The sequence below is a fragment of the Gobio gobio genome, assembly GCF_949357685.1.
Source record: "Gobio gobio genome assembly, chromosome: 22".
NCBI lineage: Eukaryota > Metazoa > Chordata > Actinopteri > Cypriniformes > Gobionidae > Gobio > Gobio gobio.
The window spans coordinates 40,095,696-40,113,313 of NC_137118.1; the positions used below are offsets into that span (position 1 = coordinate 40,095,696).

The following is a 17,618-nucleotide window of genomic DNA, read 5'->3' on the forward strand; positions in this document are numbered from 1 at the left end:
TATGATGCTTTGTATACAGTATATCCTACGTACACACACACACACACACACACACACACACACACACACACACACACACACACACACACACACACACACACACACACACACACACACACACACACACACACACACACACACACACACACACACACACAATTTTAAAGCACTATGTAGATGCATGATTTTGTCTAAATAGAACAAATTGATTATACAGCAACCTACAGCACTTTTACAGGGAAGAAAAAGGAAAAAAATCAGTCTGTCCTGTCTGTTGCTCTTCTGTCTGTCGTGCGGCTCTTTTTTTTTGCTGTGGCTGATCTAAAAAAAAAAAACAGTGTTGTAGTAAAAACTACTTTAAGTAGTTAAGTTACATTCAAGCTACTCTTTTGAAAACGTAGCTACACTACAAGTTACTACCAAAAAGTAGCTAGCCACATTGAAACTGCTTTTTTCTTTTCTTTTTTTTTACAATGAGATTGTTACAAATAACTGAATTGTTAAGGAAGAATGTTATAATATTTGGGGTTTCAAGCAACATAATGCAATGTAATTATGATTTCAAAGAGTATAGGGTGAATTCAGGGTTATTGGGACACTTTTTTCCCCAGTAATTTCAATGGCAAAAACTGTCAGAATCATTCCATATTAATCATTGCACACAATACTCAAATATAGCCTATATCTCAAACTGGCTGTCAAAGTGCAAAATGGCTACAAATTTAACATCAGTGTAAGAACAAAATGTCTGCAAATCAACTTTGCGATGCTGTTTGCGAACATTCGTTGGAACTATGTTTCGGGAAACACCGACTTGTTTAACTATGCTTATAACGATGGAACTTGCGACCATAGCTGGCGCTTTCGGGAAACGCACCCCTGAGCGGCACAGCGCTCCGCTTCGCTCATTACAGGCTCGTTCTTGTCAGAACCCAAAACGGAATGTAGCTTTTGGTCGCACTACACGTATTGCACATTTATCTTGAACCCCCTCACCGAAAGCATTACTAGTCGATCACGAGTGGCTCAACAGGTAGATCTATAGATAAATTCATCTTTCAGGCATTTGACCGACACTTCAGCGTGAGAAATCGGGGGTTTGGTGTGTGAAACCAATCAAATGCGTGTGTGAGAGTTGGCAGCTCTGTTAAAGGTAAAAAAAGGATATAAATACTGTTTGGCTTCTCGCACAAACTGATCGTTTCGTGTCTTAAGACACCAATGTGTCGTCACGAGCTGCAGGGTTTAATTTGGATTTGTCTGTGCATGTTTTTTTCACTCTCATAGATTTTGTTACCATTCTCATGTATTTTACGACTGACAGACTGCAACGGTTGGAGTTAAAAATCTTCATGTGTGTTCTACTGAAGAAACAAAGTCACCTATATCTTGAATGCCCTGGGGGTAAGCAGATAAACACCACATTTTCATTTTTGGGTGAACTATCCCTTTAATTGCTTACCTTATGTTAAACAGTCCATGTTAATTACACAAACAATGCTACTTTTCTCAGCCCTAGAAAAAAGAATAGGTAACTGTCTCTATATGCAAAAATACATTCAACCTACAACAGAGGTCAGTTATCTGTACTACTGCAACAGATGATGTTAAGCAATGCCACTAGAAAGCTTTTAGTGGCCGTCACGACATAAACACATATTTCAGATGATCCACCGTCACTTAAGAAACGAGTTCCCCTACCGTTTATATGATTGTGGTCAATCAATGAAAAACCAAATTAGGTTTCCAAAGATCACATTTTGTTGGGATTGGAAGTAAAACCGTTTCCAATTTGAGCATTAGCAAGATCATATTACATATCCCAATCGACTTTCTACTATCTACTATCATGAGGTGAACATGAGAATGGATACCAGGATGAATATAGGCTATATTAATGTGCTAATAATGAATGAAACGGGGGACGTCCAGGCTCCTTTGCTCTCTGGGTTCGCCTTGACATATCTTCTGCTAGCTCGCGTGACGCACATCCCCAAACAACAACAGTATCAGGAGCATCCAAGGGCCTGTGTCTAGATATGACAACCACACACTTGGCTCTTATCACGAAGAGGAAACCAGCGTCAGCGTCCTTATGGGACATTAGTCTTGAGCAGATCGCATTAAACTCTTATATCTGCCTAAGGATCAATTAGCATGGCATTCAACACCACTCGCAGGGCCCTCGGAGTGCATTAGAACTCCCTGACAGCCCAAACGAACACAGTGACACGGTGTAATGAGGGAGAACAGACTCGACCAGCATGTCCGTGTATGGTTTTATACTAACTCTATTAACGTGACCACTGACAGAGAAGTCATTATGCTGAAAATGAACTGATGCAAGGCCGGGTCAAAGACCCCAGCTATGGAGGAAGTCATCCGAGGGCCAAAAGCAGAAGCCCCAGCATGAGAAAGCAAAACATTTCATGTTCAAAATAGCATAATACCATGCTACTCATACTATTTTTGCTACAGTTGCAAGAAAAAGTATGTGAACCGCTTGCAGAATCTGTGAAAATGTGAATCATTTTAACTAAATAAGAGAGATCATACAAAATGTATGTTATTTTTCATTTAGTGCTGTCCTGAATAAGATATTTTACATAACAAATGTTTACATATAGTTCACAATAGAAACAAATAGAGGAATTTATTAAAATTACCCGTTCAAAAGTTTATGAACCATTGATTCTCAATACTGTGTCGTTCTTTGGATGATCCATGGTTGTTTTTTTGTTTTGTGATGGTTGTTCTTGAGTCTTCTTGAGTTTGTTCTGCCCAACGTTCTTCAGAAAAATCCTCCAGGTCCTGCACATTCTTCAGTTTTTGAATTTCTGAAGATCAAGGTAAATTGTACTTAATTTGTCTTCCTGGAAATATGTAAGTATCTTCTGTTGCTGCTTAAGGGCAGTACTAAATGAAAACAATTTATATTTCAACAAAATAAGAAAAATGTGGACATCTTCATCATGTTCAAAAGTTTTCACCCCCGGCTCTTAATGTGTCGTGTTTCCTTCTGGAGCATCATCCAGGGAACGACACACGGTATTAAGAATCAATGGATCATAAACTTTTGAATGGGTCATTTTTAATAAATTCAGCAATTGTTTTGTCTTGTGGACTACATGTAAAAAAAAAAAATATGTAAAATATCTTATTCAGGACAGCACTAAATAAAAAATAACATCCATTTGGTATGATCTCTTTCATTTTGTTAAAATTATTCACATTTTCACAGATTCCGCAAGCGGTTCACATACTTTTTCTTGCAACTGTATATAAATATGAACGTTTTTAATATCAAATATAAACAAAGGAAAAGTGCTTATGAAAATTGCACATGAAAGTTGATTTGGAATGACATACTAATCAGTAATGATGAAAATGTTCCTTTCTACACAGAACTGCATTAAAAAGGTATATTTACATGTTTTCTATAATAAGTAAAAAACTATTCGGTACGAATACATGTACCGTTACACCCCTACCATCTACATTTGATTTTTTTATTTAATTTTATTTACAAATATATATTACATTTTTATATCATATATTTACATGTTTTCTATAATAAGTAAAAAACTATAGTATAGTTTTTTACTTATTATAGAAAACATGTAAATATATGATATAAAAATGTAATATATATTTGTAAATAAAATTAAATAAAAAAATCAAAAGTAGTTTTTTACTTATTATAGAAAACATGTAAATATATGATATAAAAATGTAATATATATTTGTAAATAAAATTAAATAAAAAAATCAAATGTAGATGGTAGGGGTGTAACGGTACATGTATTCGTACCGAATAGTTTTTTACTTATTATAGAAAACATGTAAATATATGATATAAAAATGTAATATATATTTGTAAATAAAATTAAATAAAAAAATCAAATGTAGATGGTAGGGGTGTAACGGTACATGTATTCGTACCGAACCGTTTCGGTTCAGGACTTCCGGTACGGTGCACGTGTGTACTGAACGGTACCGAATGCAATCTTTAACAGTTAAAAGTAGGCATGTTTTACAAGCGGAACACACTTCAATCCGAGTTCCCACACGAACATATTAAGTATTCTGTCCATTTTATCACAAAATTCAAACGATAAATGCCGTTTTGACGCTCTTTAATGTAACGTGACACAGATACACAGAGAGACACTGTATAGGCGCGTCAGTTTAAGCGGTAATCATCTCATGATGTTTCATTAACAAAGCTAGGGAGGAACACGTTCAAATGATCTATCCAATCATTATGTCATTCCAACCAGCTGTCAGCAATCAGTAATCAACATGTCTACCCAATCACCACAAGTGGAGGACTATATAAAAACCCAGTCAACTCAACAATTTTCCTTGACAGGTTTTCAGCATCCCTCCACCACCCCGTCTTCCTCACACTCACCTGGTTACTTTCCTAACCAGAGATACGGAGGGAGTACTCTGGGTTCGGGCCAAATACCGAGCTCGGAGCCCTCTTCTTGTAGCCTGACGTCGTCATACTCAATTCTAGTCAGAATTTGAGTCTGATACTGCTCCGTTGGGCTGTGATTATGGGGCATGTTTCAACCAAACCAGGAAAGACCTCAATTGGATAGACCTACAACCAATCAGAGCAACGGAGCGATGCATAACGTTAGTTGTTCAAATGTCAACAGAACTCAACGGCACTGTGTTGCCAAGTCCACGGGTTGAAGCGACCCCAATTATGTGATTATACAGACCCAGGAATGCGAATTTTAGCAGGCAGCCCTGCCAAAATAACACATATTTTATCCCCCAAATGCCTTTTTTTCCCGGAGAACCCCCCTGGAAAGCTATTGGGCTTGTTTTTGGCTAGTTTTGAGGAACGTAAGCAATTGAGCGGGTTTTGTTGTAAAAACTTGGCAACCCTGTCTGCACGCACGCTGGAATAACTAGCCTAACGTTAGAAGAAAAAGATGAGTGTAAACGATCTTTGCCGGTGTTGTAAAAAAAAGAATTTAAGGATACACAGAGTACTTACCAACACGATCATCATTTCTGAGAGAAATAGTAAAGGTGAACGCATATATGAACAAGTTCTCCGTTTAGGATTAGAACAAATTCACCCAAGCGCCTTTGATGACGTGGATGATTACGTGACGTTTATCATCTGTCCATCATCGTCTAAAGCCCACCCTGAGAATTTCATTGGTCCGAACAGTTTCTGTTCGGGCAAAATTACTTCTCTACCGATCAAGTCCAGACCGAACTGCCCGGGTAAAAATGTTGTGGGCGGGGCAATTTCTAGTCAAAGAATAAACATGGATCAACATCTGAAAGTATGCTTAGGACACATTACAACTTACTGAAACGAATCATGTCATGTAATCGCTCAATCAGTGTTTCAACGGCGGAAAGACACCATGAATATAAAAAAAAACATAGTGTAACTACATATATATATATATAAACTTATTTTGGAGATGTAATTGCATGCCATGAATTATAAAGTAAATGTAAATTATCTTTTAAAGGTACACTATGTCCTTTTTTTTGTTAAAAATTAACCAGATTTAAATAATGAGCCAATACAGCATCGATCCATCTTCCAAAACATGTTTTTGTCTTTCCCTGATTCACTAAGGTAAGCCTATTATATTATAGGTGTTTATATTTTAGACCGGTCTGGATGGTTTTCGTGTGAAATTGCACACATACGTCACATACGCTAGTCGGCTTGAGATCCCTTGGTTATATTTCTTAAGCCTAGTAGTGAATGTTTTATGGGCAGTAGGATAATCTCTCCCTTTCTTTTTTGTTATTTATGAGAAAGAACCATATTCATCCACACAGTCACACAGAGCCGAAGCACAACCAAAACAATGTTCTTCCGTTTTCTTTTTTACCTCCTAGAGGGCCAAAAGTTACAAGCAGTAAGTACACAATTCCTAGCAATCAATTACCAAACCAGTATAGCATTGCAAACAAAGCCAGAGAAACGTCACAGTTGGGAGAAGAAACATCTTGTAGCACTCGCAAAGAAAGTTCAGTTTACCATACTACTTATGAGGTATAAATAGTTTTCATATTTCAACAGAAATGTTCATAAATTGACACTGTTTTAAATTATTACACAAAACTGCATTAATAAAATGTAAAATAATAATATATACAAGATGTAAATGTATTTCTGAGATATACTGTGAGTGGACAGCACTCTGAAATGTATATCATCCCATATTATCTATTAAGAAGCAGTAGTATACAGTGCATGTTTCCCAATAACCAGTATGCTAGTATGCCCTTGCAAACAAAGCCAGTGAAAAACCACAGCCGGGGGGAGAACCATCCGACTGCACTCATGGAGAGAGGTGACATTTTGACCTTGTCTTGGAAAGTGACCTCTAGGAAGCTCTTTGGAAGTGTTCTCAGAAATGAGCGCTCCCTGAGGGAGGATGAGGAGAGGTGAGAGGGAAGAGATGAGGGCTTTATTCCCTCTTGCTGTGGCTTTTATTCTTAGCACAAAAGCCACCGCACTGACACTGGCACGTAGGATGGCACTGCACGTCTGCCTGAGCCTCTGATATCCTCCGAATTAGGATGCGAACAACTCCCTTGTGCAAGTTTATTACATTGCCGGGAAAACGAAGCGTATGTGACACACAGCCCAAACAGAACCAAGCAACATCTGTAAGACAATGTGCAACGGCGTTCACTACCCCCATTATTTTAGTAATGTGACAGGTGAAACAGGAGATTTAATAAGAGAAAAATTGCTTTGGTCAGTAAGATTTGTGTGTGTATGTGTGTGTGTGTGTGTGTGTGTCTATGTGTGTTCGTTTTTCTGATTTATGAGGACACAAATTTGGATAATGACACGGGTATTACACTGATATTACGCCGTAAACATGAAATATGAGGACATTTCATATATCTTCAAATTTAAAATAGCTTTAAAAACACTAAACAATGTTTTATTAAAAATGCAGAATGTTTCCTGTGACGGGTACGTTTAGGGGTAGGGGGACAGAATGTACAGTTTGTACAGTATAAAAACCATTACGCCTATGGAATGTCCTTACTTAGATAGCAAAACAAACCTGTGTGTGTGCGTGTGTGTGTGTGTGTGTGCATGTGCGTGTAAGAAGTTAATACTTATTCCGCAAGGATGCATTAAATTGATGTGACACTAAAGATATTTACAGTGTTACACAAATACCGGTAAATGCTGTTTCTTTTTTACTTTCTATTCCTCAAATAATCCTGAACAAAATATCACAGTTTCCTCAAAATATCATTCAGCATTTAAGAATGATTTCTGAAGGATCATGTGACAATGAAGACTGGAGTAATGATGCTGAAAATTCAACTTTGATCACAGGAATAAAGTAAATTTTTTAGTTAGAGTTAATAAATAATTTTTTAAGTTATTATTAAGATTTCACAATATTACTGTTTTTACTATTATTTTGGGTCAAATAAATGCAGCTTTGTTGAGCAGAAGGGACTTCTTTTCGATTCCAAACCTTTGAACTGTAGTGTATGTGTATATATGCATTAAAGGTGGGGTAAGTGCTTTCTGGTAACCGATGTTGATATTTCAAAATCACCAAAACAAACACACCCCTATCCCAAAAGGGTATCGCCCCTATTTTGATAGTTCTGCCCCACACATACGTACGCAATGCAGGCAAAGACTATGGCGGAATCTGCTGTGCCAGCCGGCCAAGGGTACGATTTCATCAATAAGTGAAAGCAATGTGTGTTACTAATCCAGGTCGAATGTTTAGTGAAAAAGTCATCCCTTACATCCCAAAAACACAAACACAGTTCTCATGAACAACTCGATAGCACGAGCACGACAGACCAACTAACGAACATATTACAATTATGACAAGATTATAAGGTTATATCGATCACGAAAAGAGGAACCAAAGGAAACAAACATACACTCACCTAAAGGATTATTAGGAACACCTGTTCAATTTCTCATTAATGCAATTATCTAATCAACCAATCACATGGCAGTTGCTTCAATGCATTTAGGGGTGTGGTCCTGGTCAAGACAATCTCCTGAACTCCAAACTGAATGTCAGAATGGGAAAGAAAGGTGATTTAAGCAATTTTGAGCGTGGCATGGTTGTTGGTGCCAGACGGGCCGTTCTGAGTATTTCACAATCTGCTCAGTTACTGGGATTTTCACGCACAACCATTTCTAGGGTTTACAAAGAATGGTGTGAAAAGGGAAAAACATCCAGTATGCGGCAGTCCTGTGGGCGAAAATGCCTTGTTGATGCTAGAGGTCAGAGGAGAATGGGCCGACTGATTCAAGCTGATAGAAGAGCAACTTTGACTGAAATAACCACTCGTTACAACCGAGGTATGCAGCAAAGCATTTGTGAAGCCACAACACGCACAACCTTGAGGCGGATGGGCTACAACAGCAGAAGACCTCACTGGGTACCACTCATCTCCACTACAAATAGGAAAAAGAGGCTACAATTTGCACAAGCTCACCAAAATTGGACAGTTGAAGACTGGAAAAATGTTGCCTGGTCTGATGAGTCTCGATTTCTGTTGAGACATTCAGATGGTAGAGTCAGAATTTAGTGTAAACAGAATGAGAACATGGATCCATCATGCCTTGTTACCACTGTGCAGGCTGGTGGTGGTGGTGTAATGGTGTGGGGGATGTTTTCTTGGCACACTTTAGGCCCCTTAGTGCCAATTGGGCATCGTTTAAATGCCACGGCCTACCTGAGTATTGTTTCTGACCATGTCCATCCCTTTATGACCACCATGTACCCATCCTCTGATGGCTACTTCCAGCAGGATAATGCACCATGTCACAAAGCTCGAATCATTTCAAATTGGTTTCTTGAACATGACAATGAGTTCACTGTACTAAAATGGCCCCCACAGTCACCAGATCTCAACCCAATAGAGCATCTTTGGGATGTGGTGGAACGGGAGCTTCGTGCCCTGGATGTGCATCCCACAAATCTCCATCAACTGCAAGATGCTATCCTATCAATATGGGCCAACATTTCTAAAGAATGCGTTCAGCACCTTGTTGAATCAATGCCACGTAGAATTAAGGCAGTTCTGAAGGCGAAAGGGGGTCAAACACAGTATTAGTATGGTGTTCCTAATAATCCTTTAGGTGAGTGTATATTATGAGTTTATTATATTACTTTTCGGACACACTTGGGGAGCTGGCGCTTGAAACAGACAGTGGTTTAACGTTATAGGATGTGGAAATGAATGGGTCTTTATCATCGCTGAAGTGAACGACGATACGATCGCAAATGAACAAACAAGCTAACATGACACACAAGCATATTCAAGCAAAAGCCAGCATATATTAGTTCTGCGAAACAAAACAAAACCAATGTTACTCGCCTATCGAGAAGAAATAAAGCAACCTCGTCCTTCGCTCCTTGAGTTCTCTCCAGCGCTGGAAAGCTGATACTTCTTGCCTGATCGTAAGCCTTCTTTTGTTCCACAGACATCTTCCACATTTGTTTTTTATCTGCCATCTCTCTCTTTCTGTCGTTGCTCGGCTAATGTCCGTCCTGTGTCGTGTATTTTGAATAATTACGTGCACTGAGCGCTCTCTTCTCACCATCATTCGTAGACAAGCCCCTTACTGCTGATTGGCTACAAGTTTGTTTTGGTCCATGGCCCGAGACACTTCACTAAAGCAGTTTTGAAATACCACAAAAAGGATTCGTAACAACATACAAAAAACCTTTACATTTTGATAAAAGACGATTTTTTTCTTTTGTAGAAATGTCCATTGATTAAAGCTACACTATGTAACTTTTCCGTCCACTAGAGGTCGCCTGTTCAAAACAAAGGCGTAGTTTGATGACGCCACGTTTGAGCGCAGAATCTCGGGACATGTGGTCTTCACCTCACAGCCGGTGGGAAACAGTCAGGATAGGACTCGGGCAGAAATCATGTTCATGGATGCGATTATTAACATTACTGTAGTATGAAGCAGAGCAGGAGCGAGTGTTGTGGAGCTGAGCAAGGCCGCAGGAGCGATTGAAGAGCGGGACTGTTATTATGGCATAGTCGCTGGCGGGACTTTTATTATGACACGGTTGCCGGCGGCACTTCCTCTTCTCCAGTGCTGAGTGTGAGGTAACGCAGCTCTGTTTATCGTATTAGATATATCTGAGTGTGTTGAAAAGGAAGTTATGACGTTCGCTCGGCGGCTGCTATTACACTTTACACACTGCAGTGAGAGTAAAGTGTTTCACTGAATAAAACCGGAGACCGAGGGTGACGCAGATATGACGCAATCGACAGGCGACTCCCTCACACGCATAGCTCACACGTCCCGGCTCCTTGGTTAAAATAGCCATTTTCTCACGATTTACAAATAGTTGAAAACATTTGGGATATTCTAAGTACTCAACTGAACAAAATATATAACACTGGCCTACTGGTTTCTGGATGTTTTACTACAAAAATCCTACATAGTTCACCTTTAATCCTTCATAATAAGAACCAGAAACACGCATTTATAAACTTCATCAATTTTGAATTTTAAAGCTGCAAAGTGCATTATATCTGCAAAGTGCATTTGCTATACATTGGCAATTAGTCACAGAAAGCAGCCGATGTATTGGACGGAGATGTTCTCGTTTGAGAATCTCGAGCTCTCTGTAATTACTCCTGTTGTGCCTACACTCCAGACGCTCTCAGAGGAAAATCAGCTAATTGGTGCTGGAAAGAGAAATGAGTTTAGGACCAAACCAGTGATCTTCGGCATCGCTGCGCTCTTTAGTCGTCTTCTAAACTGCGCTTTTGAGGTGCGCACTACAGCAGACGGTGTGCTTGTGTAAAAGAAAGCGTGTCTATAATTGAACGTTTACATCACCCTCCAAGGTGAAATGAGGTGAACTTTAGGTCCTTGTTTACTAGAGTTAAAGTGACCAGAAGCCCGAGGTACACAGGAAATTGAATCACACTTCCTTCCTGTAAGACCCAGCAGCATTTGTTCTTACTTAGAGCACCACGCTGCAAAATATAAAGCCTAACCCTGCACTGACGCATTGTGGTGTAAATCGTAGCCTAATGGTTAGAGAGCAGTTAGAGTAGTCGTGGCCTAAAGGCCCATTTATACTTCTGCGTCGAGTGTACGCCGTAGTGTACGCCGTAAGGCCAATTTATACTTCAGCGTCGAGTGCACGCAGAGGGTACGGCGTACCCTACGCATAGACGCGTTGGATACGCCGTACCCTACGCCGTAGCCTGACGCGCACCTCTCCAAAAATGTAACAACGCGTCAATTCTACGCGGACCGCAAGCGCTGTGATTGGTCTGACAGAACCCTTCCCTCAGGTCAATAAATAAATAAAAAATCTGCGATAGGAGTGTGTGTGTGTCCAGAAATTGGATGATAGTTCCTTACGTCTGCTATAACACACTATTTTGCAGTCCAGCGATTCTTTATGGTAGTAAATAAATACATAGATCCGCTGAATATAGTTTATTTATTTTCTCATTAAAACCAAAGATGTTAATCAGTAATTGTATATCAAGAACAGGGACACATTAGGGTATATTTTGTGAATGAAGTCTCCGCAACAACAATCGCTTGCTGAGCCACCGCTGCTGAAAACAGCGGCCACGAGCTCCGCATGGTTTCACAAATGCATTCCAGCGCCAGATCGCCTTATTTAACTTTACTAATCAACTAGAGATGCTTAATTTGTATTAGATACAACAACTCAAGCTGCAAGAAAAGCCGCTCTCTCACTGCTGCTGATATTCCGACATGAATGTACAGATTCTACACATCAAGCTGCTTCTTCTTCGGCTGTTGTCTTGATTACACCAACATGCCCGAGGACACTGCCTACTAGCGTCTGCATGTGGAAATGCACATTGACGCAGACAACAGCGCAGAAGTATAAATGCTCACAACGGCGTCGGCTACGCGCGTAGCCTACGGCGTACACTACGGCGTACACTCGACGCAGAAGTATAAATGGGCCTGTAGGCTACGCGCGTAGCCGACGCCGTCGTGAGCATTTATACTTCTGCAATGTTGTCTGCGTCAATGTGCAATTCCACATGCAGACGCTAGGAGGCAGTGTCCTCGGGCATGTTGGTGTAATCAAGACAACAGCCGAAGAAGAAGCAGCTTGATGTGTAGAATCTGTACATTCATGTCGGAATATCAGCAGCAGTGAGAGAGCGGCTTTTCTTGCAGCTTGAGTTGTTGTATCTAATACAAATTTAGCATCTCTAGTTGATTAGTAAAGTTAAATAAGGCGATCTGGCGCTGGAATGCATTTGTGAAACTATGCGGAGCTCGTGGCCGCTGTTTTCAGCAGCGGTGGCTCAGCAAGCGATTGTTGTTGCGGAGACTTCATTCACGAAATATACCCTAATGTGTCCCTGTTCTTGATATACAATTACTGATTAACATCTTTGGTTTTAATGAGAAAATAAATAAACTATATTCAGCGGATCTATGTATTTATTTACTACCATAAAGAATCGCTGGACTGCAAAATAGTGTGTTATAGCAGACGTAAGGAACTATCATCCAATTTCTGGACACACACACACACACACACTCCTATCGCAGATTTTTTATTTATTTATTGACCTGAGGGAAGGGTTCTGGCAGACCAATCACAGCGCTTGCGGTCCGCGTAGAATTGACGCGTTGTTACATTTTTGGAGAGGTGCGCGTCAGGCTACGGCGTAGGGTACGGCGTATCCAACGCGTCTATGCGTAGGGTACGCCGTACCCTCTGCGTGCACTCGACGCAGAAGTATAAATTGGCCTTAATGGTTAGAGAGCAGTTAGGGCAGTCGTGGCCTAATGGTTAGAGAGTCGGACTTGTAACCGGAAGGTTGTGGGTTCGAGTCTAAGGTCCAACAGGAATTGTCGGTGAGGGGAGTGAATAACAAGCGCCATCCTCCACCCTCAAGACCACGACTGAGGTGAGACCCTTGAGCAAGGCACCGAACCCCCAACTGCTCCCCGGGCGCCGCAGCAATATGGCTGCCCACTGCTCCGGGTGTGTGTTCACTACTGTGTGTGTACACTTGGATGGGTTAAATGCAGAGCACAAATTCCAAGTATGGGCCACCATACTTGGCCTCACTTTTTTTATTTTTTTTAAATCACAATGGAGCTGATAAACATCTATCTGTCTGTCCGTCCGTCCAACCAACCATCCATCCATCCATCCATCCAATCAACCAACCAACCGACCAACCAACCAACCAACCATCCATCCATCCATCTAACCAACCAACCAACCAACCATCTAATCAACCAATCAACCAACCAACCATCCATCTAATCAACCAACCATCTAATCAACCAACCAACCAACCATCCATCTAATCAACCAACCATCTAATCAACCAACCAACCAACCAACCATCCATCCATCTAACCAACCAACCAACCATCTAATCAACCAATCAACCAACCAACCATCCATCTAATCAACCAACCATCTAATCAACCAACCAACCAACCAACCATCCATCTAATCAACCATCCATCTAATCAACCAACCATCTAATCAACCAACGAACCAACCAACCATCCATTCATCTAATCAACCAACCATCTAATCAACCAACCAACCAACCAACCAACCTACCAATCAATCAACCAACCAACCAACCAACCAACCAACCAACCAACCAACCAACCAACCAACCAACCAACCAACCAACCATCCATCTAATCAACCAACTATCTAATCAACCAACCAACCAACCAACCATCCATCCATCTAACCAACCAACCAACCATCTAATCAACCAATCAACCAACCAACCATCCATCTAATCAACCAACCATCTAATCAACCAACCAACCAACCAACCATCCATCCATCTAACCAACCAACCAACCATCTAATCAACCAATCAACCAACCAACCATCCATCTAATCAACCAACCATCTAATCAACCAACCAACCAACCAACCATCCATCTAATCAACCAACCATCTAATCAACCAACGAACCAACCAACCATCCATTCATCTAATCAACCAACCATCTAATCAACCAACCAACCAACCAACCAACCTACCAATCAATCAACCAACCAACCAACCAACCAACCAACCAACCAACCAACCAACCAACCAACCAACCATCCATCTAATCAACCAACTATCTAATCAACCAACCAACCAACCAACCATCCATCCATCTAACCAACCAACCAACCATCTAATCAACCAATCAACCAACCAACCATCCATCTAATCAACCAACCAACCATCTAATCAACCAACCAACCAACCAACCATCCATCTAATCAACCAACCATCTAATCAACCAACCAACCATCCATCCATCTAATCAACCAATCAACCAACCAACCATCCATCTAATCAACCAACCAACCATCCATCCATCCATCCATTGTGAGAGTAACTTACGTAGTCATGGAATGCCTTGGCTTCACTGGAATGCTCGCAGGTTTCTCTCCTTTCAGGTGCTGCACAATATAAATCCCAGAATACACTGCAAAACATACAGGGAAGGATGAAGCAATAGCCATGAACAACACACCAGCACATGAGAAAGATTTAACAATGTGAATCTTACCACCACCATGAATGCAGGAATCCTGGAGGTTCTCCTAACGTTATGTTCTTCTCCCATCTTATCTGGAAAGGAAGGAGAGAAAAAAAAACACTGTTAGACTTGTTTCACAGACTTTCCTTTCATTAAATATCCACCAGCATGTTTTTTTGGTAGTCAGCCAGGCTAATTGATCAATATGGTGTCCACTTTTGCCTTGTGTCCGTTCCAAAATATATCAACATCTTTGTTGCACATCTGTTTTCAAATGTAATTGGAAAATGTAAGATTTGTCAAATCTGTGTTCAATTTAATTTCAGCAACACAGGAGTCCAAAAGAATATCATATTCAATAAGATTCTATATTTTTTGGTTGTTTTTTTAGTTACCTAGAAATAATGCAGAACCAGAAACAGAAATAGTAATCATTTTACATTCTAACTTTTCTTTGTTTGGAATCTTTCAAAATACTAAATTGCTATTTAGTATTAAATAGATTAAACATCATTGAATAGTATTTAATACTAAATATCTCTTTAGAAAGGAACTCATAAATAAAACATTGTTTATTTCCAGGTTTAAAAGGGATTTTAATTTCCAGATTTTCAGTGTCAAAAATTTGGGGTCAGGATGTTTTTGAAAGAAGTATCTTATGTATACAAATGCTGCATATTTTATCAAACATACATAAAAACAGTACTGTAAAAAACAGTACAATACTGTGAAATATTATTACAACTTCAAATAACTACTTTCTATTTAAATATATTTTAACATCTAATTTATTTCATTGATGCAAAGTAGCACATTATTCACGTATTAATGTTGAATATTATAGGAACACTGACAGACAAATTGTGTAATTTAATGGAAAACAGTGTGAATGGCGCGACAGGACTTTTAACAACTCTGCGCTTGTGCTTGACCACCTTTACTATTAATCGTCTGTTTGGCAACTAACGCTCATATTCTCTTAAAGGAACACGCCACTATTTTTGAAAGTAGGCTCATTTTCCAACTCCGCTAGAGTTAAACCGTTACCGTTTTCGAATCCATTCAGCCGATCTCCAGGTCTGGCGGTAGCACTTTTAGCATAGCTTAGCATAGATCATTGAATCTGATTAGCATCTCGCTCAAAAAAATGACCAAAGAGTTTCAATATTTTTCCTATTTAAAATTTGACTCTTCTGTAGTTACATCGTGTACTAAGACCGACGGAAAATGAAAAGTTGCGATTTTCTAGAAAATAGGCTAACTTCCATCAACATAACCAACGTGACAACCTGCTTGCACAACGTGCTGGGGACCATTTTCAGGCGTTGCGTAATATAATTGCGCAATACTCATGGTACGGCACAAAGTTCCTTATTATTACGCAGGAATGAGAGTATAGTTCCTAGCCATATCGGCCAAGAAAATCGCAACTTTTCATTTTCTTAGGACATTAAGTTTTGACATAGTTTTAAAATGCATTAATCTATATTTAATTTATACAGTGAATATTATGCAATGTTATTACGTTGGATTATTCAGTTTCTGTACCTGAATTACTGTTAGACCTGAAACTTAATCCTTAGCACTGTTCTTACTTTATTGCTGACTGTTCCCTTGTATTTAATAATGTTTTAAATGTATATTATTAGGTTTATATTAGTAGTTTTTGATGGGGAATATCAGTTGGAATCGAGAATTGTGACATTTCAATGGTATCTACAATTTTGTTTGCTTATTTATTAGAATACGATGTTACATTGGTCAAATCAATGACAACAAATAAGTATTACACATGATATTCTTTCACGGTCTATGAACCCCCTAAAGTAACCTTGGCCACCCCCGGCCACCCCATGTATAAAAGTCTCGATCCACCACTGTTTAAATGGCATCACAACAGCAGCTGTTTTGTTTTGTGCTTACCGACACATTTCTAGATAAGTAGCTGACTTAAAATAGTCCAGTCGGAGACATGTGGAGAAGTTAATCTTGCAAATCGGAATAAATCAGGCGACTTGAAGTGCCTGCCGCTCTTGTGATTGGCACTGCTTTGGAATTAGAACAGATCAGAAATGATGCATTATTGTGATTTCTAAGACGGCTTGTACTCTTAAGTGTGTATGACTCATATGCAAATAAAGGTGAGACTATAAATATCAAAGCAGTGCTTCAAAACGTCACGGTTTCCTTCACATAGATCAATCCCACAATGCCTCACACAATGACATTGAAAGGAACTCATTCAGGCATAAATGATTGTGATTTCACTTAAAGCGTTAGATCACAAATGAGATTGTGAGCAGCTGATAGGGAACAGAGCAAACATGCGCTTTTCTCCGTAAAACGTGGAATGAGGTGATGATCAACATGCCAGCACTGCTCCAGCGTTTCTGCTGAAACAATTTAGGCGTTTTTTACAGCGATGCACTGACTCTCCTCCAATCCCATTAAGTGGACACCAAACATCTAATGTGTCCTGCTTGCTCAGCATATCATCTGCGTGTAATTAAATTAGCTGGAGCCCCAGGGGGCGGGCCGATGCTTACGAGGCCGTGTGCCTGGATGGCACATCGATAAGCAGGAGCTTAAATAAACCCCCCGCTGGCTCACCTCTGACAGGAAGGTCTGTGCCGACTTCTGGGCTCCTACATGTAACAAGTACTCATACACGTAGAGTGCTAGCCTGCAAAACAAGAGAGAGAGAACATCTCATTAATTCATATAAGATGCACTATAAGCATTCTGTTCCATTCTATTTGTTTCTTTTCAGATATTTGGATAATGATATACATGTAGCTGAACACTACATACTTTGGACTTCCAGTCTTAAATCTACAAATTAACATTAAGGGCCAGATTTACTAAACAGGGCAAATTAGCATGAGAGCGCAATTCCAAAAAAAGCGTTGATGGGAGGAGGGTTAGGTACCAAAACCCTATACAACCGGTATGTAACCGGACCGAATCAGAACGCAGATTTCGGTGCCTCATTTCCGAGCCACTTATATTCAAACGTGCTTTCGCTCTTTGGCTGGCGCCGAGCCAGAAACGTGCAGAGCGCTTAT

General features: G+C 39.9%; 1 protein-coding gene across 7 annotated transcripts in view; it reads right to left on the reverse strand.

Annotated features, from left to right (window-relative positions):
• Positions 1-17,618, reverse strand: part of ssbp2b (single stranded DNA binding protein 2b) — a 140,872-nt gene that overhangs the window by 71,236 nt on the left and 52,018 nt on the right. For 4 of the 7 annotated variants that reach the window (XM_079804342.1, XM_079804340.1, XM_079804343.1 and 1 more), the window contains 3 exons: positions 17,164-17,236; positions 14,584-14,645; positions 14,415-14,499 (listed from right to left, as the gene is read on the reverse strand). In XM_079804342.1, coding sequence (XP_079660468.1) covers positions 14,415-14,499; positions 14,584-14,645; positions 17,164-17,236 — 220 coding nt within the window. Of the gene's footprint in view, positions 1-8,490; positions 8,548-14,414; positions 14,500-14,583; positions 14,646-17,163; positions 17,237-17,618 lie in introns of all 7 variants that reach the window. The other 3 variants (XM_079804341.1, XM_079804339.1, XM_079804345.1) reach the window with 1 other exon arrangement.